The sequence below is a fragment of the Chiroxiphia lanceolata genome, chromosome 6 (genome assembly GCF_009829145.1).
Source record: "Chiroxiphia lanceolata isolate bChiLan1 chromosome 6, bChiLan1.pri, whole genome shotgun sequence".
Classification (NCBI taxonomy): Eukaryota; Metazoa; Chordata; class Aves; order Passeriformes; family Pipridae; genus Chiroxiphia; species Chiroxiphia lanceolata.
The window spans coordinates 34,730,772-34,756,186 of record NC_045642.1 but is presented as its reverse complement, the minus strand read 5'-3'; the positions used below and the strand labels follow the sequence as shown (position 1 = coordinate 34,756,186).

The following is a 25,415-nucleotide window of genomic DNA, read 5'->3' as shown; positions in this document are numbered from 1 at the left end:
ATACATGGATAGACCACGTATACATTCACCTGTCTAGAAGATACCAGTTTTCTAGAAGAGTATTAATTCGTTCTGACTCCTTGCAGGTGTAATTATGAAGTGACCCCTTCTGGCTCATTACAGAAGAGATTCTCATTCCATAAGTTTCTTGATTCTTTTAAGATTTCTATTTTATAGTCTATTGCTTAAAAAATTTAACAAATTCCAGTGTTTATTGAGATAACTTACTAACTAACATCAAGCAGCAAAGCCATTGCCTGGATCACTGTAAAAAGTGTCTAGCACATTCCAAACTGCTTATTTGAGGAAAGTAAATCAGTTTTCAACGTTAGCAAACTTTGGAAATTCTTCTTTATAATCTATGACTTTTTCTACAAATGGTCTGTTTTCTGACAGGTCTGTTCTGTCCTACAGGTAAATCTTTAACAGGAAAATTGAAGTCTACACAGATAACTCATTTAGTGAGAAGTTCAGTAGCACTTCAACATAACGTGAAAACATGGATGGTTAGAGTAACCTATAAATGTATCTTAGATTTTAGTGGCAGAAATTCTGAAAGACATATGAAGTTGTACATAATAGCTTTAAAACAACCTTACCAATATATTACTAGTGTTCTGTGTCAAGGATATAAAGGGTATGTTCTCAATCAGTCTTGGGTCAAGCAGTTAAAGAATTTATTTCCATTTAAAGTTTTAGTCAAGATTTTTACGTATGACTGTGCAATCCATAACCTTTAGATGCTACATGCTGTCCACTTTGAATAAAAGTGAGTTCTAACTTTGCTCCCCAGCCTTGGCACCAAGTGGCTGAATTTTTCTCAATCTAGTATCTGTGCACTTTAAAAATAAATTTCCCATCCTAAAGGAGAGAAGGTCACTGCCCTAAAGCAGGATCTAATATACCTTAAGCTGCCTCACTGGCATAAAACACTTTTCTATGCAAATTCAGTTGAGAGGCATCATTAATATTAAAACAATTTCTCCATGTCTTGGATAACAAACATAAAATCCTTTCCCATAGTTTTATATGAGATATTCTGCTAAAAATATGTACACTGACTTGCAGTAGATGCAATAACAGCACAACCTTGAAAAAAATAGAAGTTTAAAATGTCAGTACCTTAACAGTCATTTAATATATCAGATCTCTTGACTGGATAGTTTGGGTAGCAATAGCAATGTTGCAAAGCCACCTCTGTGCCTAAAGACCAAATTTAGCTATTTCTATCCTTTTAAAATGTCATTTAAATCATGTCATCTTAAATTCACTCAAGAACCACATCAGTATTTCCTGATTACTTCTGCATATTATAAAGTGATTAATTTCCCAAAGTATTAATTTAACTTCTTCCTTTTTTTCTTTTTTTTAGCAGCAGCAGTATAGGTTTGCTGCTTGAACTATTGTACTTGGCAAATTCAATATTTTCTTAACAGGAAACCCAAGAAATTTAAAGTGAGATTTTCCTCTTTTTTCATGTTTACAATTCTTCTCATATTTTCCATTTAGAATAAATTAATATTTTCAGTAGAAAGTCAAGCTCAAGTTTTACAGCCTATTTCAGACAGCATCATGACATCTAAAAAATATTTTTGTTCAGCCAAATTGTATATGTTAGTCACAACAAATACCTCATTAGTTAGTGACTGCAAAGCTTGAGCTAGTGACTGCAGTTTGATTTCAAAAGTAATGTACTTCCTTCATTGTTACTCATTACAGAGTTCTTAATGACTGTTTAGTTTCTACTCACAGAAGTAGTTCTCCACAACTGTTGAGTAAATACCGATTACTCACATGAGAACATGTAGACTTACATACAAGTGTCTGGTGGCTGAGATTCCAGCTGTCCCCATGGGAAATTGTTTCCCAGTGTATAAGGGCCTATCCATCAAATAAGCTTAGTTGAAATAAATTTCCAGTGTGAATTTAAAGTACATTAGTTGAAAAGTATTAAATTTTAATGCACATGGACATGTGTTATTATAAAAATGCATCTTGGTATCTTCTCTTGGTGTTCTTCCCTTTCTCTTAGATTGACACTACATAAGGCAAATCTGTCAGTACTGGAAACCCTACGTGTTTTGGAAAGCATATGGAAAATGTGTTGATAATGCAGTATTTTAACAAATGGAATACTTTAAATCTTATCAGATGGAAAATCTTTAGTTTAAAAGCTGCATGCTGTACATGCGTCAGGGTGTTACTCTGTCATTGCAAGGACTCTAAATGAGTGCCATAGCCTCTCTTTCAACAGAAGAAACAGTCCCATTACAAGTAAGATTTTCTACAGTCCAGTTGAATTAAAAAACCTATAGTATCACTGAAACTTGATAAACACATAAGTACTAAGAACCTTTTAAACCTAAACATTTACAGAGTAGAGTCACTTTAAAAAACTAATTATATATTCATTTTAATGCTGATACCAGACTGTCTATTCCTGTTTTCTTTTGCCTTTTTATATTCCCAGTTCATTTTTTCCATAGTATTAAAAAGGGATTATGTAATATAATGTTCTGGTGAATGTAGGACCTTTCCTACTCCCAAATAAATATTCAAAAATATTTCGCATACATCCTATGAACAAGGCTTGTGAAATCATAATGTGATGACTTATGAACATTCATCTTTCCTATATGGAAGAATAATCTAGTCAACTGGAAGTATAATCTAGTCAACTGGATGGTATAGCAAATCATCCTGACACATTTGTATTAATGCACATTTGAATGAGAATAAGGAAGAAATAGTCAAATTTATGTTAAAGACTTCTAAAGGCTTAACAGCATCTTACTAAGTATATATGTCAGCTTAGTCTAATCCTCCTACTTCTAATACGTTCTGTAGTCTCTGCACGGGGCCCATAATGCTCTCGTATGTTAGGAGGGATTGCCTCTGAGAAGTTCAACATCAGTACTACACTTTGTTCAATAAAACTTTACATCTGGTCTTAGGATGACAGAAAGCTATCTGTCTCAAATTTGCATTACAAACCCTTAGGTTCTTTTGACATCAGTAACACCAGCTCTAATAATTTCCAATAATCTGTTTACAATATGCAGAGTATACATGTTCCTGGTTCTCATCTCATTCTGTCAGGTAACAACAAATTTCTCTAATTTATTTGGACAGTTTTAAATAAATGACAATTTCTTTATACCAAAAAAAGCACTCATCTAATCAGAGGCTCATTTGAGAAGATCTGTGGCAGTATTTCCTCCTTTCACTCTGATGATTTTAAGTTGTAATCAGAAAAAAGGTACCTTTATTTCTTTTCCATGCTTTTGAGGAGTCAACACATTGCAATTCAAGATCTTATAAGAATTATTGAAGATTATTTACTAATCTTATAAGATGATGCAAATCCACCTTAAAATCCACTAACCTGGAACAATTTTCTTCTCAAACATCTCTCTTGATTTCTGAGACATGATAATTTCTTTTCCATTACAGATACATCTGTCTGATGTGCTTCACGTTAAAAATATTTGAAAAGCAGTCTATTATCCCCTGCTACATTATTAAAATTATTTTTCTTCAGCAGATAATGCATCTGATGGTACTTGAAGACTCCAAAAGGACAGATCTACTTGTGGGTTTAACAATGTCTAGCGTGTCAGAGACAAATGTGTCACTTACGGATTATCATACAGATGGGTAGCAACCTGTACTACCTGAGTTGAATTAATAAATGGCAATTGCAAAATCGGTCTTTCAATATAATTTGTGTTCTGGTAGCCACATCAAGGAAACAATATTTTTTAAAAAGCCACGTATTAGGCCTTCAGATTTACGTTTCTGCTTTATCAGGTGTCCCAGTAAAAATGATATTCTGTGATTGAAAGGCTCATCAACTATCTCATCAGCAGCTTAAGAAAATTCTGTTACCTGACTACAGAAAGTAACCTTTGGAGGTAGTAGAAATCATCACAGAGACATCCAAATACTCAAAATATCTTAGGACAAATCTACAGAGACAGATATGAACAAGTTTTGAACCATGCTCAGAGCTGACAAGACACAAACCAGTGCTATTATGGAAGGCAGTACTGTTCCTTCTTGACGCCGCCCTTGTTGCCCACACAGAAGCAGCCCTGCAGCGTTTAACATCCTGCTTTGCAGATGCTGCTGAGCTCTTTGGGCTAGAAGTCAGCTTAAAGAAGACAGAGGTCCTCCATCAACCTGCACCTCAGGAAGTCCCCCATCATCCCCACATCACCATTGGCCAATCAGAGCTCAAATCAGTCCAACAGTTTAATTACCTTGGTAGCCTCATCTCCTCAGATGGCAAGATCGACGGAGAGATAGACAACAGGTTAGCTAAGGCATGTAATGCTTTTGGAAAACTCCACAAAAGAGTATGGCGTAATAAACACTTAAAGAAAAGCACCAAGATCAGTGTTTACAAAGCCATAGTGTTGTCTACTCTCCTATACGGCTCCGAATCATGGGTCATCTACCGCCACCACCTGCGTCTCCTAGAACGCTTCCATCAGCGCTGCCTTCGTACAATCCTAAACATCCACTGGTCAGATTATGTGACCAATACATCTGTACTAGAGCAAGCAGCTGTCACTAGTATTGAGGCCATGTTACTGAGAACGCAGCTGCGATGGGCAGGGCACGTCTCAAGGATGAAGGACCACCGCCTCCCTAAGATCCTGCTCTATGGTGAACTTGCCACTGGCTGCCGCATGAGAGGAGCCCCGAAGAAAAGATACAAGGACTCCCTGAAACAACATCTCAGCCTTGGCCATATTGATCAACATAACTGGTCTACTCCGGCCTCCAATTGGGAGGCCTGGAGACACACCATCTATAACGCAGCTGTCTCCTTTGAGAACTCACACAGGATCACTCTCGAGGAAAAAAGGCAACGCAGAAAGAACCGTATCCTGCAAAATACACCATCTAAGGAGTCTTTCTGCTGTGCCTTTTGCAATCGGATATGTCTGTCACGTATTGGCCTCATAAGCCGCCAGCGTGCCTGTAGCAAAAGTGGATAGTGCCTTCCCAAATCTTCGTTCGCGAAGCCCAGCCATGACCATGACTGTTCCTTCTTGTAATCTACCCCATTCAGATGCATTCTGCCCCATTCAGATACATTCTAGAAGCAGAAAAGGCTCAAAAGGAAAACAGGAATAAACTGTGAGAAACTGGAAGGAGCTGTTGTCATCAGAACTTAACAATCACCTTCTTCTGGTGTTATAGGCAGGTTAAAATATCTTGGGATTAAAAAAAAAGACCTGATATTAGTTCTGGTATACTAAAACTGTGAAGCACACTAAAGGACATGGACATTTGCAGTAGTTCTGCCTGTCACAACTAAAGACTGCCAGTAATAAGTGAGAAGGTAAAACACAGACTATGTCATCTTGCTTTTGGACACTGTCCATGGGATACTGCAATTAATGGGAACATACTGGACACCCCATACAATTATTTTGTAACTGAGAGTTAATATATATGTCTGAGTGTATTTTAAATTATGAGAAGTAGAATTATAATAATAGTGCAAGAGCCAGTCAAGGACATTGTTCAGGAATATGCCACATCCCTTTGAAAGTTCAGGTTGCTTCATTGGTGACTAAATGCCTTTCAAAGCTCCAAGAACATATATTACCAGAATATTTGAATATATCTCTGTGTCTTAACAATAGATTAATAATTAGACTTCCATTTTTGAATCAGACAGAAACTATCATCAAGACACACTTCAGCAACAACTATTTTAATTTGAAAAATTATTTTTGAATATATGTCACATTTATCTTTCCATTACATGAACTTTCTGGAAATTTTTCCTAAGAAGAAAAAAGTTACTTTAAAATTCTTCATCAATGAATTAGTGCTACTTGTAAATTTAATGTAGTCTATACATTCTACAGATTTGCAAAAATGTACTTCTTATCATTGGGGATAATGATAAAATTGGTATAATGACAGGAATTATTATGACAGTGCAGAGATCTGAACACAACAAAAATGAATATATGACAATTACAACAAATCTTTCTATGTTTATACTATTGGTAATATAACATGAATGGAACTGAATAAAATTTTTATCCACACAATTTTTACATTATATTGAACAATATATTTTATAAAGCAAATGAAATTTGTCTGGAAGTAATTTTTCTATGGCCTATCTCAGAAAGAAAGCAGGCAAAACAGTAATGTTAATCCCATGCCAGGAACATGTTTTATCAGGTTTCCTTTTAGTTCTTAAACAAGATGTAGTAAAAACAACAACATTCTGTCAGACTATATGTTCATTCCTAGTTTCCTGGATTAAATATGCTTATTCTATGCCACATTTTTATAGCTTTCAATTCCTGTACTTTAAATCTATTAAACCATGTCAAGTTGAATTTTCTTCAAAAACTGCTGCAGGTTAAGAAAAAAAAAAATAGGACAGTAGAATTTTTGAGGGCTAACATTTATGTCAGCTAATTAATATGGATCAGTTGTGGTCTGCAAGGATTTTTAAAGTGCATGCATGTTTGAGATAAATATAGACTAAGGATCTGACTTTGCTCCTTCTCAAATTGAAAGCAAAGCTCTTACTGATTTCAATACCAGTATGGTCTACCAGTTTTATAAGTCTGACAGATAAAATAATCTTTTTTGCTCTTGCATAATAGTTGTCCCAAATTCAGCATAGCCCAAAATGCAGACCTACAACATAAGAAATAAACTGTAGTTGTAACATTACATTTATTGCTCTGTATTCTCTTTAATTGGTCAGGGAATGAGATTTTGAAAAAATAAACACTGGGGTAAAACCCAGCAAATTTGTTTGGATAACAAGTTCTACCTTAAATAAGTTGCTAAGAAATCAGCCCATGTTCAAAATCAGACACCCTCTAATCCAGAAGATTCACCATCATTTCCTTATTTTAAAACATTATTATTTAATTATTTATTCTCAAAAGAGTTTCTGCTAGCAGACAGGAATTGGTTATCTGAACATAGTTCTAGATCATGACAAAAACTACCAAACAGGCTACCAAATGGACAACTGTTCAAATACTTTTATGCAAAAGATTCATTCTCTCTATGTTGAATCCTGAAGTGGCTGGACTTCTCAGAAACTTCTATTTCATGGAATCACAGAATAACTCAGATTGAAGCAAAACCATCTAATCCAACCTCCTACTCAAAGTCAGTTCAGCTGAGAGATTAGAACAAGTAATCCAGAACTTTATCCTGTTTGGACCTCAAAAAGTCCAAGAACAGAGTCTTTCAACATGAGAAACATGCCTGGTAACCCGAAAAAGAGCAAATGTATCTTAGTCATAGAATGGTAGAATAGTTTGGTTGGAAAAGAACTCCAAGATCATGAAGTCCAGCTGTAAACCTAACACTGCCACGTCTACCATTTAACTGTGTCCCTAAGCATCAAATCTACACAGCTTTTATTTACCTCCAGGGATGGTGATTCCACCACTTCCCTGGGCAGCCTGTTCCAATGCTTGAAAACCCTTCCGGTGAAGAAAGTATTCCTAATACACAATCTAATACTCCCCTGGTGCAACTTGAGACCATTTCCTCTTGTCCTGTTGTTTGGAGGGCATGGGAGAAGAGACCAACCCCCACCTCACTGCAACCTCCTTTCAGGTAGTTGTAGAGAGCAATAAAATCCCCCCTGAGCCTCCTTTTCTTCAGGCTAAACAACCCCAGCTCCCTCAGCCACTCATATGACTTCCTCTCTAGACTCTTCACCAGCTCCGTTGCACTTCTTTGGACACTCTCCAGCACCTCAATGTCTTTCTCATAGTGAGGGGCCCAAAACTGAATAGAGGATTCAAGGTGTGGCTGCACCAGTGCCCAGTACAGGGGAACAATCACTTCCCTGGTCCAGTTGGCCACACCATTTCTGATACAAACCAGGATGCCACTGGCCTTCTTGGCCACCTATTCTTGAAAGGCCCTTGTAAAATGTCTTCTTCCAATGAAATCTCATGTAGAAGTAAACAAAAATTACCTTACGCTTAGTATTACACCTGGTTCATATTGTGGTAAGTCTTACCTTTTTGTAGTGTTTCCACATCAAAGACATGCTCCTTGAAGAAAGCTCTAAGGGACAAAGGACTCGCACTGCAGTCTCCTGAAAGTTTCTCAACAGCTTGTTTAAACATAGCAACTAAGTCATGAAGAGGTCCATCTAAATCAAGGGGAGAAGTGGATGGTGAAATCAAGCTCAGACGTAAAGAAATTGATGCACAAGATGCAGAACTAGACTCCACAGATTCACACTCAATGTGGAAGCCTTCTGACAACATCTTCATTGCAAAATGCTTTCTTTGGAGTGGATCATCGACTACTGCAACAACATGCCATTCAATGGCAGCATCTCTGGGCAGGTGAGATATTACCACCACAGCAAGCAACCCACACACTGCAGTTTCATCATGATACGTCTCTGAATCTTCTTCCTAAAAGATAAACAAAATATTGTCCATATTACAGAGCTGGTAGAAATTAAGGCTGCTCCTATTTAGCTAAAATATTCAAAAAAGTATGTGCAGTAGTGGAGACTAGTTTTACCCTCAACTTTATTTCTTATTTAGAAGTCATCTTGAGCAATTATGAATTTGTCTGACAGTATCTGCTCAATTTTACAATCTCAAACAACTACTATGCCTGTACCACTAAAAAAAAAAAAAAGCTGATCATAACATATTTTGCACTCATTCTGCAATTAAAAGTCTTTTTGCACAGGGTAACAGTCTGTACCAATGGTGTTTGAAGAATAAAAAGTGGTAGTAACTACCAAAACTACAGAAATGAGCTAGTAAAGCACATTAAGGTTTATTTTAAAAGTTGGACTACTAAAGACACAGTTCAGATAAGGAAAGACATAGTTCAGACAGTTCTGAACAGCAGAATTATCTTGACCAAACCCTCTTAGAAAATAGAATGTATTTTCTTAATAGCAGAGCTCATTTCACATCAACTAGCATGTCTAATTAGCTGACTTGGTAAGCTTATTCTGAGTAACGGAGGTCCTTTTTTCTGATGGTTTTTAATAGCTTTCAAGTAACTGAACAGTTGAAATGCTTATTTTGATGAGCAGATTATCTTTTTCCTCCATTTTTCCTCTGTTTTTATAAAGTGACACTATACTAAGGATTTTTAATATTAGTGACTTACACCATCTTCTTTGTGTACACAGATAATAACTTTTTTATATACCAATTTGCTTACACAGCACTATATACTGGTAATATTGTCCATTGCTTGACCTCTGAAAGGAAAATAATAACAAGGCAAACCTGCCATTTTGCCTGAAGTCGATAAGGCCATATAACTTGCAGTACCTTCAATTCACAAGCTCAATTTTCATCCGCTCGCTCTCAACTTTGAGAGGAAGAAATAATGACAGGTTCCAGGCACTTTATTTCAAAATTCACTCACAAAGTTATTGACAAGAAGTCTGCACAGAATATCTTTGATGCTTGACCCTCGTGAGCTGTTTACACGAAAAATGCACTTACTTCTATATTAATGATAGTGGAGTGTAATTCTATCCCAAACATGTAGCAATTGCTTTAGCATTTCTGTTTTTGATATGGGAACAAAAACAGGGATAATTTGTCTCAAATTGCAGTCACTTCAGTCATAATAAAATCTTATGGAGTACTGTTTGCTTTCAGTACTTTTATTAGGCTCGCTGGGGCTGTTATTAAGGTACCAACACATAAATGTTATATTAGCACTTAACAGGAGCACAGTATTCTCCTCTAGGAGATGAATTCTAACCTTGTCAATATAATTCTGCTCTGAGTGCTGTAAAACAGTTTAAAAAGATGAAATACTGGAGCTCTGCACTGAGAAAAAAAAAAAAGTCATGCTCATTCAGGCTTAAAGGCCACTTTGCTGGCCCAAGGTGCTGAGGTACTGATTAGAAAAAAAGAGTCTAAAGAAGCTCTCTCAGGTCACATCAAGCACTAAGACAAACTTTTCGACTTCCCTGTACTTGTCTTAGGTTGTTAAATCAATTACTCACTATTTCTGCTTGCCTTCAGCTGCCATTTAGAATACAAAGAACTACATGAAAATTAAGGCCAAGAGAAAGTACATTTCCAAATTTAACAAATGAGAATCATTCTGTGTGAAAGACTATTCATGGTGCACCTATATGGTACCATAGCACTCATAACCTTTAACTTTAGAGTTTGCACAAAGCACAAGTGATGGAGCTACTGGGGACTAATAATCTTTCATCAGTGACTACAGAATCTTACAGAAATACTTCTAACAATGACCTCTTCTGACTTACTTTCAAGAAATCGCTGACATTTGTGTTTTACATGGATGCTGCATTTGAGTTACCTTTCAGAAATTTACAACTGTCTTAAATAGATGAATATCTTTAGGATAGACTGTCTAGTAAATGAGGATGAATATATAAGGTCTGCTAAGAAATTATACTCATACGATGCTAGAAAAATATAGAGCAGGTATTAAGAGTGAAAATGAAGAGGAATTATTTTATGGTTAAGTTGTTTTTTATAATTGATTCTGCACTGTCATCAATGAGATTCATCACTTCTGGCAGACATCTGTGGTACTATGAATAAAAACATGTTTTTAGGGTTCTTGTCCAAGGATACTGTTGTAGATCGTTCTATAAAGGAGCACAGGTTTTGGCCTAGTCTTTCTTTTACATCTTCACAGTCCTGGACAAAAAAAAATGAGGTAGAAGAGTATACAGTTTGGATTGTAATTCTTGAAAAAGAAGTGTTAAATAATTCTTGGGAAGTTCTAAAATTCTTGTTGAGAGACAAGAAAACTGTTGAGGCAAACACTGTTGAAAGCAGTGATTCCTTAAAGTATGCAATACCTGAGTTTACAAATTTTTACAAATTTTATTAGGCTATAGGTGTAGCTTTCATCTAAAGGTAGCAGTTTCCAAATAATTTTCAGTTCATGGGACACTGTGCATGTTGAAGTTCCAATTTCTGGTTGTTAGCTTTTCCATTGGATTTAATTTTTTCTAATAACAAATACTGCAAGGTAGCTTTTCACTAGAAGTTCGATTGCCATAGGGGAAAATAAGCAGATCATAAAGGTTCAATGGTTGACTGCTGAAATAATATGCAGAAAGATGCTACTTAATGTGCTACATTTTGATATGATCTGATTTCAAGAGGACTAAAGAAGGACATCAGGTAACATCTGTTCTCCATGCAGGAGACAGCCTCTGAAAATAAATTACTCTGTAACAATGTCTTCTTTCAGGAATAGATGTAAACTGGATCATCTCAGAGACCACACTATGACAGAATTCTGGTTCTGTCAAAGTAAGAAATAGTAGATCCCAAAAATTTGGACAAAGATTTGATAAGACAAGTGATTTAGCTCTAACTGACTCTCACATTAGACTTTCCTCAAACCATGATTCACAATATCCTCCCTCTGCCAACAGGATCATCTACTACTCAATTTATCAAAGATGGAAAAGATTAAGATCCATAAAGTTTGGAAAAGGAAGCCCAAAAGCAGATTTTTCAATATACATGCATTTAGAAATACATTGTATCGATATCATTCCCTATCCAAAGAAGGACTATGAAGATTTTTTTAACACTTTGCTTTAGGAAAAACCCCATAACTCAACAAAGGACTTTTCCCACCATGAAGAAAATACTGACATTCTTCTGGTGATACAATGCACATTTCAATAACTCACAAGAAAAACCAAAGGTACAGAGTAGATTGTAGGATGGTTGAGAAAGTGAGTCTTCTTTACCTTTACTGAGAAAACTGCCATGATAAGTGACATCTTGGAAAGTCTTCATGGACTGGTTAAGAAAGAATCACAGCAGTTGACAGCAGTCAAGAAAGCAAGTAAAACAAAGAGAACAAAGTAGGTAACATTATGCCACTGCAGAAATTCACAGTTCACCCCCATCTTGAGTAAGATAAACAACTCTGAATCTCTCAACTGAAAAAGGACATATTAGATCTAAAATGTATTCAGAGGAAGACAACAAGGATGATCAAAAGCTCAGGAGTGTCTGACTGAAAATGTTCTCCGGCCTTCTTAATGAGAAGACAGAGGCTTACAAAATCATACATGACATAAGAAGGGTGGATAGGGATAAGAACTGATTTTGCACACTTGTCTTTCTGTACAAAAACTACAGACCATCAAATGACATTAGTAAGAGCATGGTTTCAAAAAGGACAATGGTAGGTGACACCTACAATTTCTTGATGGAGAATGCTCCGGTTGCAAGAACTTTATAGGGATTCAAGGGGAGCCTGAACTTCTCAGAACACAGATTCAGTGGGCATTATAAAAGAGACATATTGAAATTCCTATGTAATTCTTTATTTATATGAGTTAATTATTTATATAAAAATTATTTATATAACTATTAAATTAATCCATTTAAATAGGAATTAATATAGTTTGAGGTTGGGAGAATATTAGAGTAGATATATGATTTTACTGTTTTTACTATTCACTTCTGCTTAGGGCTACTGTTTGGAGTCAGAATGCTCAGCAGAGCCTACAACATTATGGCTATTCTTTTGTTCTTACATAGGAATTTATGCCAATACTAGTGGTGTGTTTAGTGAGGAACTGGGCTTTCTTGACTGGATGAGTTGATTTTTCAAAACTAGTTCCTTCCAACATTTCCATAATTCTAAAGGAATTTCATGTTCATCTGTAATATTCCAGGCAGATTTTATAGATGAATAGTGAACACAAAATCAAGTAGAAGGATGCAGATAACAGCTTCGAGAGATTAAGCTTCCTCAACAGTGGCATTGGTATCAGAATACTGAGCTGGAAGAAGTGGGAGTTCAATGTCGTTATTCCTTCTGAGAAAAAAAAAAAAAGCTGCTTCTCCTTTTTCCCAACGCAGAATCACATGTAAAACTGTAATCCTACTTTTAGGGTGACACATATATGTTCAGTTCCTGCTTAACTGATAGAGACAGCACAGACAACCAAAACATGACAGTGCCAAGCAGGAGGTTTGTCTGCTTTAGGCACCTGCCACAGGAACAGGGATTTTGAGCTGTGTTACACTGGAGCCACCCAGACAGTCTGCTCTGTGTTAACCCCTCTAATGGGGTTCTGCAACAGATGCTCAACTCAAATCTACAAAAGTTTGGCTAGAAATAGAAAGGGTCAAAGGGCTTGACTGAATACTTGTTGAAGCCCACAGTACTACAGTTATCAAGTGACATTCAATTCAGTAAGGTATCTAACAATGAGAAATGAGAAGGGGAACTTATATTTTATATTTGTGAATAAGCTGATGCTGAAAAGGTAGCTTGGTAGCAACATTCCTTAAGTAACACTTTTATGAATGTGTTTAATTCAGACATACAAGCCCTTTCATATTCCAAGAAGCAAGGTGAACAACAGGGGTTAGTAATGGGTTTCTAAACTTGTAATTAACCTGTATCTCTATATTAAAGGAAAATGGTTATCTGAACTGCATCATGCATAATGTTTTCCTGAGCTTTGTTCAGACACAAGAAATTATCACCTTGGTTCACAGTATTACCAAATCCTTGCATTTTGTAAGCCTCAGTTCTTAGTAAAGATTCGCTCAATTTTCACTGCACATATTCAGGAGAGTTAACAAACACTCTCATACTATTGAATGCCTAATGCATTCACAAAACTGCTACACACCAAACCAGAATCCAGTGTAATAAGCAGAGTTAAATGAAAAACACTGGGCTGTAAGGGTTGTAAACTAACTTACACAGAGTGTTGTTTTAAAGGTGCTAACCTTAAAAATAATTTCTCCAACTAATAGTGTATTTTTTCAATTTTAAAAAAATCCAAAACGGACCTATTAAAATTTCAATGAAAACACAGTAATAATGAGTATAAGACAAACATATACGTAATTCACTGTTGGATTTAGCAACAAACATTTAACTATTTTGCTTAATTAAACTGAAAAAGGTACATATTTTGGCTATTAGCATTTATTATATAAATTTGTTTGACTATCCTCCATTTGTTCTAAATAAGAAATATTCTTTTTGTTGGGTTAGTAAGGACTAGGGCCTATCTACCTCACAGCTGAATATGGAATTAGGCTATGAGAGACAGAGATGAATGCATAATTGCTATCTCTACAAAGAACTGACTTGGAGAACAAAAAGAAAGATACTGTGATGTTACTTTTAGAAGCTGAGTTTATGAAAACCTTATATGGTACGCATTATTACACCATTATAGTGGCAAGATTAATGTGCCTTTAAATAATACATTTAAAATTTCTTTTACACTGCCTGCATTAAACAGAGTGCATCAAACTCCTGAGATCCAGCTTAAGCTTTGGTAGAGTCTCTCACAACAATAGGTTTATGACTTAAAAAAGTAAAGATTCCACTAGGAAAACTGCACAAGAATAAAAATGTCAGTTTCTAGAGAAAGTAGGATAGAAGCAATCCTTTTCAACATCCTAGTTTGTCTAATAAATAGGCCACATGCATTCCTGGTATAACACATCTGAATTCAAAGAATGAATACCACAGTGTTTTATAACAACAAAATTGTTCAGAATGTTCTTTTTCCAAAGCTTACAAAAATAAGAAAGTCAGACATTTAGTATTTATTTCTGAAATAAAACAAATTACTTGCTGCATGCCAAAACACAAAACTGGCAGACTAAAAGTGAGGTCTTATAAACATGAATATTTGTCATAGAATAAATACTGTAAACATAAAAAGAAACAAGTTCTTCAGAAATTTTAGTCCTCTCTAGTCACTCCACAACATGTTGGAATTATCTGGAGGTACTTCAGTAACCATTGTGTCATGTAGAAATCATTTTATACAATGGCAACTGGGAAACTGAGCCTGTACTTACTTGGTGTTACTGAACCAGAGAAAAGCTAAAGAAAACAAGGTGGGTCTTTATTTTTTGTGTCAGCATCTGATAGCACATTTTGAAGAATAATTTCTTTTTTATGCAGTCTTTATCTATCTTTAAAAAACAGAAAAGTGAAAAAGGGAATGCAGATACAGAGGAACAAACATAAGTATAGAAATTTAGAGGTAGTACTATTTCTAAGGGTTCTTTAAATCAATTTGTCTAATTCAAATGGAATTCAAATTAATGTCTTCTCCTAATATCATGATTATAATTCCACATGCTGGCATTTGGGAAAAAAATCCAAATCAAATTTTCCTCACAATAATTGTGAAAAAATCTGTGTGCAGCTATGGTAATGATGCAAATTAATCATTAGATATGAAATGATCAGCAGTTAACATGCCAAACACAGCTTTTCTCAGAGAGGCAGGTGAATAAAATAAGCATACCTCAAGTTATCCTAGTGAGAGTACAGGAAATTTGAATCTATACAATATATTGATGGTAATTATTAGGATTTGACAAGGTGATGGGCTAAAATTTTATGGTAGTCAACCAAGTATGTCAGAAGAAACTATCATAAAAATTAAGTAACAACACTCTTAGGGCCTAAATCCCACAATAAATATACCATAAATTTGATTTATAAATTGAGACAGCTTTTTGGTGCATAAAGGATATATATAAATCTTTGCAGAATCAAAAGTTTCATGACAAATGGTCTCTGAATAGTTTTACTGTAAGTATAGGTAAGCATTACATAAAAAAGGAAAGCAAATATGGAACTCATGCAAACAGAGAGTTCATAAGAAAGCAGATCAATAACTTTACAGGATCTATAGCTTGTATCGCTCAAAGAGAATAAATTAGCAACTTGCTATTCTATCTTTTACCATGATTGTCAACAGAGGCCAAGAAGTGGTATAAATTTTCATCATTTCTGTGTGATAGAAAAAAGGGTTCAGTTGAAATTTAAGACATAACCTTACAAGCTCTCTTTTGATTATATTTAGTACAGAAGGATATCATTTGCTTGTTAATTTTGTTTCTCTCTTCTATTGTTGGATCACTGTGTTTTCATCCTTTCATTTCAGAAACTGAGAAGCTCTGTGACAGGATCAAAACAAGAGCAATCAGTCTCACATTTCCATGAAGACATAGTCAGCTTTGAGCAAGTCTCTAGAACAAATGAACAACTGAACAATATAAAGTCTGCAATAATAGGCCATCACCTCTGCTTTCTGGACTTAGCAACCTGGAAGTTTCCTTGAAAAGGAAGCTCAAGTAATTACTTGTTAGAATAAATTGAAAGAAAAATAGAAAATGCAAACTGGCCAACTGAAAGACACAGGCTTCTACATGCACGGGAAGTGAGAAGAATCTCCTGTTTAGGGCTGAGACTTCTATTTGTGCTTGATTTCTCAGGTAAGTATCACAGTCTTGTTCTAACCCAATATCTAAAAGCAGCCTCAATAGCCCCATGGACTTCAAGTTTTCAACTACCCACCCAATTTCATAAATTTCAGTCTCCCTTCAAAACACATTTCATAATTGTATGTGACAATTATGCCACCATCAGAGCAAAAGAAAGATTTAAAAATGTTGGATAATCGGTTATGGGAAGCATGGGATAATATCAAAAGGAAAATATGAATACCTATATCTTTTTTTTTAAGTCAAATAGGTCAGGAAGGGATTTTCACTTTTGTTAAATCCATACAAGCTTTTGGCTGTTTGCCTTATTCTGCAGAAGTAGTCAGGCTACCAAGACACGTGTGTTTAACCAACCCTTTTCCTACTGCATGGAAGCTCAGCCTTTTGGTTCTCATCCTGTGGAATGAAGTATTTGGAACTCTTAAGGTCTAATATATTTTAGTACAAGTATACTCGCAGGGTTCAAAATGGGAATTTCTGGGTGAAATGTAATGGTCTGTGATATACAGGTCAGAATAAATAATGTAATGGTGCCTTCTGGCTGTATGAGCCACTCAAGCTACGAAATCTGTTTTATCCACTACTTAGGCTCAGCCTTTCTACCAGTGCTGCAGTGCCTGAACTCTAAAAACCCACACTGAGAAGGCAACCACCTTACTCATTATGGCCTTCAATATCCCTTGCTGATAGTTTTAAATTTTTAAACAGCCCTACCTGTCGTGCTCCCTTTTATGTGTTCTCATAGTTACAGATATAATTTTGGAAGCAAAATATCTAAACAGCAAGCATAATAAAAATGAAATGGGTTAAAACTTATTAGCAGTAGGGAGCAGATGTAGCAAAATTCTGCCAGTTCCCCTACATTTCCTCCCCAGCAGGGATTTTCTGTCAAGCTGTGAGTTAGTTCTATATACTAATCCAGGCTGCTGTTGCTGCAAGTGCACCTTCCTATACTTTGCTATTGTACTAAAAATTCACTTTGATTTTTGATTTCTTCCTTCTTAATAATAATATTTAAAACAGTTCCTGCAGAGCTAAATGTAAATTCAAGCACTGCATGCTAGATGCTCAAAAGGGCATGAAAATGTAAAATTGATAAGAAAATAATTACATACTGAAAAGCTGTTTTATTTGCTTAAAAAATAGTAACTTTCTCTCAACAAACTAAAAGTTCCTGAGCCAAGAGGTAACCAGTTAATGACCAAGTTAAGATCCTTGAAATACCTCTCAAACATACATCATTCAATATATCAGTTACAATGTGGGGAAAAAAAATAAGATAACTATTTAAGGAACAAAGCCATAAATTGATAATAATATAAACTGAAAGCAAATGAAGTCTGCCACATGAAATATGGTCACAGATTGTCATTCTGAGGGTTTTATTTTTCATGTGTAGTGTCAAAAATAAGCACTTAGGAAAGAGAGTTGAACTGAATTAAGGATGTTCAAAACGGAAAGATTTCACTTGAAAATCATTTGAGAGTGTGCACCCAAATGGGACAGAAAATGAGCAAAATTAATGGTCAAAATCTACTTTGTGGGCATTAAGGATAACGGATTTTATTATCTAGAATTTGAATTTCAGATACTGATTGCAAAGATACTTTCTTTGAGAGTCTACTTTCCTTCTGAACTTTGACAATGAGCTCTGGAACCAATTTTTAAACCAAATGTCAGGTTTCACCTCACATTCTAATTACATCACCTGTTCACCTGTACATGTACAGCACCATTAGCTACCATTGTTAAACCTGTAAATAATTTTGTAGAATACAAGGAAGAAAATTGTGATGCTGCTGGAGGTAGAAGAAAAACAATTTGAAAATTCTGGTGGTGTTATTAAACTTCTACTAATTGCCAGGCTCTTTGCCATTGAGACAACCACCTTTATTAGTAATATGATATACGGATGTGCAATCAAAAATGATTTCATGGAATCATAGAATGGTTTGGGTTGGAAGGGGACCTTGAAGATCATCTAGTTCCAAACCCCCTGCTGTGGGCAGAGATACCTTCAACTAGCCCAGGTTGTTCAGAGCCCCATCCACCCTGGACTTCAGCACCTCCAGGAATGGGGCACCCACAACTTCCCTGGGCAACCTGTGCCAGTGTCCCACCACCCTCACAGAAAAGAATTTTTTCCTAGTATCTAATCTAAGTCTACTCCCTTTCAATTTGAACCCATCCCCTCTTGTCCTGTAATGTAATATGTAATATGCTCTTGTAAATAGTCTTGCCCCTTCTTTCCTGTAGGTTCCTTTCAGGTGCTGGAAGGTCACAATTAGAATACCCTGAAACCTTCTCTGTTTCTGGCTGAACAACCCCAGTTCTCTCTGCTTTTCCTCATAGGAGAGGTACTCCATCCCTCTGATCATCTTATTGGCCCTCCTCTGGACTCATTCCAACAGGTCAATGTCCTTCCTGTGCTGGGGACCCCAGTATGTAGTATGCAAGGGATACCTGGATGCAGTACTCCAGGTGATGTCTCACCAGAGCAGAGCATAGGGGCAAAATCCCCTCCCTTGACTTGCTGGCCACACTGCTTTGGATACAGCTCAGGATACAATTGGCTTTCTGGCAATTCATTTAATTTTGAATGTGACACTTTTTAGTGGAAAATACATTTACATTCTATCTTATCATATGAATAATTTTGAGGTAAATGTTTGTTTTCAGCAGGGTAGTCAGTTGCTTTCATTTTTCAATATGGTACGATTGCAAAGAAAGATCAGTTAAATGGCATATAACAGGACTATTAGGACTTCACCTGACCTTTATTTTAACTCAAGCCATTTACATTGGTCAATAATGTCCTACATACAGTTTGGAACTTGAATTTTGCAGGACCAGTTTTCCACAGTTCAATGTTACAGGAGTCAAACTCAGGTTATGCAATTCGGGTGGTTTCTTACAAGCCGCTGTAGTGAGTTGCCCAAAGAGTTAGAAAAAAACTCAACCCTGTTCCAGTTTTTATTGTCAAGCATGAATTTATATGATATATTATACAATATAATACTTTGATCCATTCAGGTCAGCTGTCTCAGCCGAAACCCAGCCTATGTTTTCATCAGCTAATAGTTACATTTTCCTCTTTCAGACTTGCTTCTTCGTTAATATATGTATGCAAAAGTAACTACTTTGGTCAACTACAGAAGATGGCCAGGATGTTTCCACAAAGCTTATAAGCAAGATGCATAAAGACCTGCATATATTAACAATAAATAATGTCCAAGATAAAATCAAAGTTAGATTTCAAGTGTTATCACCTGTGTTCATTGTGTTACAACTAAAAGACTGATAAGAACTGAACAGGTATCATATCAGCTGGAAGCATTTTTATTTTTCATCAATGAAGGTGAATAAATACAGAGAGGAAGCTGAAAGTGATTATTCACTGCTGAGCTGGCATGCATGTTACTGAGTATTAACTACACTGCTCATTTTTGCTATGCAAAAATTTAAAGGGGTTTCAAAATAATAGTAGTTCACTTTCACACTGTTTTACCTACCTTTTTGAAAGTGGTGTACAGGTAAGCATAAATAATTTTTGGTTTACATTGACTTTTACGAATAAGAAAATTAAAGATCTATTATTAATTTTGAAGACCATGTGATGTCCCTCAGAGAAGAGGAAGAAGAGGAAATGAAATCATTATGACCAGCACACAGAACAAGAGATGACGATAATCAAGTACTGAAATTTAGTAGGATCCCTTGGATTATAATATACACTAGTAAAGAAGTACTTCCACTGGAAGAAAGAAGCTGTTTTCCTCAGTTAATGTCCTTTTTTTCCCCTTCTGATTTTTGGTGGTAGAAGATTGTTACTGCATCTGAATAGAGATAAGATTCTTGCACAGTTTCAAAAGGACGAGATGATATTTTGAGCTCTAATTTTGACTGGAGTTTGATGAGGGAGAAGAACAGATATGAATTTTCCTAGTTAATTGTGGAGTTTCTCTTCAGTGGTAATTTGTTTCATCTATTTGTGGTGTTGAGTCCGGGCAGCTTCTAAGCACTTGCTTGCCCAAGCCCCAGCAGGATTGGAGAGACAACAGGAAGAACAAACAGGAGAGAACCCTTGGGTTGAGACAAAGGCAGTTTAGTAAGTGAATATAATAAAATCAGAGATGCAAAGGCAAGCCTTTACCACCTCCCAGTGGCAGACCAATGTCCAGCCAACCTCTGGGGAACAGGTAGCCTGGGAGACAAAACTCCCCTTTTTCTATGGCTGAGCATGTTATATGGTATGGGATATGCCTGTGGCTGCCTCTTGGCCATGCCCAGTCTACTCACTGAGGTGCTGAGTGGGAAAACCAGAAAGCCTTGAAACTGTGCAACATTAGTGTGTCAGACACAAATGCAAAACACAGCATCATAGGGGCTGTTATGCAGAAAGTTAACACCACCCCAGGAAGACCTCATACACTATTCAGTAGCCGATTTTCCTTCCTGTAACAGGAATACTTTTCCAGGTCCTGCATAACCATGACAAAGCGGATATTGCCCACAGATTTAAGGGAAGGACCCTCACTATTGAAGTTTGATTAAGTTGGACCACTTTCTGAAATCTGAATTTTCTGATTTTTATGGAGCTTACATTGAAGAGATAAGTTAAAATACCCTCCCTGGGAAAGAAAGAGATCTAGAATAGCTACTTGGTACTGAACATCAAACTACTTGTTGGAAGCACTGACTTGGAAGGAGTGTTTGTGATGTCTGAAAGCTATTAACCTCTACAGTTTTAGGAAGGACCAGTTGTTAATAAAACTATCTCTGTAGGCTGGGGTGATAATATGGCTCTTCTTTCAGTTCTGATCAGCAGGATTAACTCATCCAAAGGAGAACAAAAAAACTTTGAAGGTGATGATTATCCTGAAATTCCATCCTTCATTGTGGGAATTTAAAGTTCCCTACATGCAATTTGGACTACGGTTTAATAGGGAAGTTTCATGAGTGAAAGTAAGACCTTGATCACTTTTCAACAAAAATAGCATTCTCCCCTCTATAATGAGGCACTGACAACAGGTACTCACTTCATGGTTGAAACCCTTTCACCGTCATCACACATTAGACTTTTGACCAGAGGTTCTGGCCTAAGCAAACAGTGGATGCATATATCCACTCTTGCTTAGCAGAAAAGTGACAGGCTCAAAACAGAATTAATATTTTCAGTGGAGGAGATGAAGAATCACTCAAAAAAATTCTTATAAGGGAACTGCTGCAGGGGAAAATCAGTCAGCCTGGATGAACTAGGCTGTTTACCACCCTGAATAACTTGACATGCATTTCTTCACTGTGTCTACCTGAAAAACAACATTCAAATGCATGTATATATTACCTGTAAATGGCAAATAAGCTAGTATAAATCAGTTCATGGAAATCAGAGAGTTATGCTGACTTATGCCATCTGAGGATTTGATTGTATCTATCTACATAAATGTTCACACAAGAAATGCTCTCCTTTCTTATTTTCTATTGTTCATATTTTTTGTTTATATTCTAAAAGTTAAATTTAGCATACTGTTTAGAGCATCATACAATCATATGACTTTTATACACATACATATTCAATTTCTAATAATGGCTTTAGTTAAAATCCTGTAGACTGATTCACTGTTTTTTTTGTTGACTATACTCCTTTTTAAAATTCATTAAGGCTCCACTTATGCTACAAATAGAGTATCATAATCTTTTTGTGGCCCAGTGTCAAATGGCAGACTATTTTCAAGGACCTCTGGAGTTCTACTATCTGCATTTGACCCGTGTTAAATATTCTCACTACAGTTGCTTCAAATGAATACAAAAACTTTGCCTAATCTGAGCACAGGGGAAATGAAATACACTAGGCACAAGATGAAAGACCCACTACCGCTGTGGAATTTAATGTACTGTGTGTTCTGAAGGTGGGCCATAAAAGAAGCCTGGTTTAACATATCAAACTGTGGAACATTTGAAATAACACCTAGTAACAAAATAGATGTTAGAAACTTGATGAGACAAAAAAAAAAAGGAAACAGAAACATGTATTTTCTTCCTACTGAATTTTTGATAAGCAGAGGTACTGGCTGGCAGCAACCATTTTCAAAAATACTTAGTTTTCTTCTGATAATACTACAAATCATATTAATTAACCTACATGAGATTTTACTGCAATGTAAATGTAGCAATGTTCTAATCTGTCATTTTTACCTTTGTAATATTTGTTATTTCTACTACTCATATTTTAACTGTTCTGTTCAAGAAACTTGTAAAAGAAGGAGACCAATTAAATTGATATTACCTATACTATTATCTCCAGGACACAGAATTTACAATACCGTTTGGAAATCTAACAATTGTATTAAACAAAGATATTAACCAATACATATAATAAAATAGACAAAAAGTGTACCTGAATATTATGGACTTAGAAACATCTGCTCAGCATGGTGAAAAAGTACACATCCTCTCAGAAAAACCTGTTGTTTTTTTTTTTTAATATTCTATTTTAAGTTTTATGGTGATTTCCTCTATAGGTAAAAGAGGATCTTAAACCTCTGTCCAATCCTCTGCATCAAGAAAAATCTTCAACTCCTTCTATTCAAGCATAAGTTACTTCTGTTCTACTTAAGATAAAGTGTCAGAGAATGCATGAATTTTATTTAAATTCATGACAGTCTGTAAACTTCAAATAGTACAGGAATGTCTGAACAATGCACAGACTGCTGTGTTACAGATGTATGATGCCATTCTAAATGACTGCCATGAAAACACAATAATTACTTCAGAAAACAACTGCATGTAATTAGACAGATTCTGGTTTAAGATTCAACTTGTTTATAACTTGGGACTTGTGCATTATTTCATAGGCAAAGTGGAAAGACACCGGGTAGCATCAATGGTATTTACAGGAGTGTCAAAGGAGGTACAATGTAAGGGCTCCCTAGAATGGGCCCAGTGCCCTAGATGACTGCTCTTAGATATTTTAAAAAAATCCTAGTTCAGGATCATTTACATCTTTTGACATATAAACAGTTTGTAAATCTGGCCCAAAAGGTTTAAATTTAGATTTTTAAATTTGGCATCAAGTTACCCAAGTGCTGAAATAAACATGGAACCCATTCACAATATATATCAGATGAAACACTGTGAATCTTTTTTCCATCACTTCTGCATTACATGCTATTAAGACACATATTGTCAACAACCTGACTGGCATTCCTGACAGAATGAAAGTCAACTGTAGCACTCTTTGCTGGATTTGAAACAATCATGGGATCACAGCCACTCATCCTGAATGCTTACCATAAAAAAGCTTACCACAAAAAAAAAAAGCAAACTTCTGTCAGAAGAAGATGGGCTGCAGAACTTTTAAAGTTTGCAGTACATTTGCTCAGAAATGTATTGGAGGGAGAGGACCAGACAAGTAATGTCCAAATACAAGCTGTGTTATAAAAGTCAAAAGACATATTTTTTCATGTCATGGGAAGTATTTCACCTGGTAGAGTTTTCATTAATGAGGATGGAAAATACATTGGCAGCTCTCTAATAAAATAGCTCAGAGTGGAATTGATCTATAATATCATCATTTGAAGAAAAAACAGTATGTGTAAAATGACTCGTTAAGGCAAAAGATATAAGGCAATGGCCTTAGAGCTACTAATACATCTTGCAATTACATTAAATATTATCTTTCCATGCAACTCTGTCTTCTAAGCTTAACAAATACATAGTTTCCACCATCTCAAAATCTCCCTTCACCAATATTTTGGGTTCACTTACAAATATAGCCAATTCTAAACTTTCTGTTGGTAACAGAACAATGTGTACTAATTGTACTAGAATATTTCCCTATAATTTTTTCTTTTTATAACAAGGAAATCAGAGATAAGATTTCAGACAGTTCTGGAAGATCTCCCTCCAAGTTTTGTATATATTTCATCAAATCAAAATAAGAACTGAAAATAATTTTTTTTCATTTAGTCACTTTTATCAACAAATGTGTTTCAAAAGCAGCAAGTGGCCTCAAAATTTTTCTGCAACGAAGTTGATGTGCTTTTAAACCACAGAAAAAAATGAATTCATAGTACTTTTTCATGGAATATACAATCGAATAGCGACAACCCAAATATCTATTACACAGTTTATCAGAATTTATGTATTTTATTGACCTAGTTATACCAAATCTTGCTGGGGATTAGCAAGATGTAAAAAAAATAAACCACAGCAGTTAAGCAAGCTGGAATGCCTGAAATCTTGAGACAGTACGGCATGTTTCTTCTTTATATTGGTGAGGATAACAAAAGAAAGCAAAAACGTAGGTAGTCAGAGGTAGAAAAAAATGTAATTGTGATCTTGCGCATCTCAGTTGGTCTAGGGGAGTCTGTTGCACAGGCAGAAGTACAGTCCACCCCTCGAAATACTTGAACAACATACTAGGGTACGGTTCTTCATGGAAAGCCCACGGGTTGAGGAAAAAGAAGATAGGGGTGGACTCGGCTCCCAACTAAATACAGTGTTAGTACTGTCTAAATGGTACAACTCAACCCCTACTGAATAAAGTGCACACACAAAATAAATTAATAAAATTTTGCAGGCATAGTCACTGTTATATCATTATACAATAATTATTTGGAATATTTCCATCTATCAATAGTGCCATCTGTCCCACCCAATACAAATGGACTACAACCCATCTGGCTTATTTTTTCTATTGATTACTCTGTTGAATGAGTTAGCAAAACCACTTATAAAATCATCATATTACATGACACTGTCATTAAAAGATGTGAAGTAAAGAAAAACACAAGACGAGACTTAATTGGAAAACTGTCAGTTTTTCTTCCAGAAAGTTTAGCAACGCTATAAGTTTTTTTCTTCTTTAAAAAAAAAAAAAACACAAACAAAAACCAACCAAACAAAAAAACCACAAACAACCAAATCAAAACAAACAACTAAATGCTAACTACTGCTTTAGGAAGAAGTTGTTCTACCACTACTGTTACTACTTCTGACCAAGTATGCTAGAGAAGCTTCCTAAATGTATCTCCTCAAGAGTGTTAAAATATCATAAAGTATGCCTGGCAAGAACAAGACATTGTGGAAGGGATGTAAATTAAAAACAGGGTG

General features: G+C 35.7%; 1 protein-coding gene across 1 annotated transcript in view; it reads right to left on the bottom strand.

Moving 5' to 3' along the window:
• DPH6 (diphthamine biosynthesis 6) overlaps window positions 1-25,415 on the bottom strand; it is a 198,708-nt gene that overhangs the window by 36,507 nt on the left and 136,786 nt on the right. Inside the window, 1 exon segment of the mRNA XM_032691281.1 lies at window positions 8,036-8,441. Coding sequence (XP_032547172.1) covers window positions 8,036-8,441 — 406 coding nt within the window.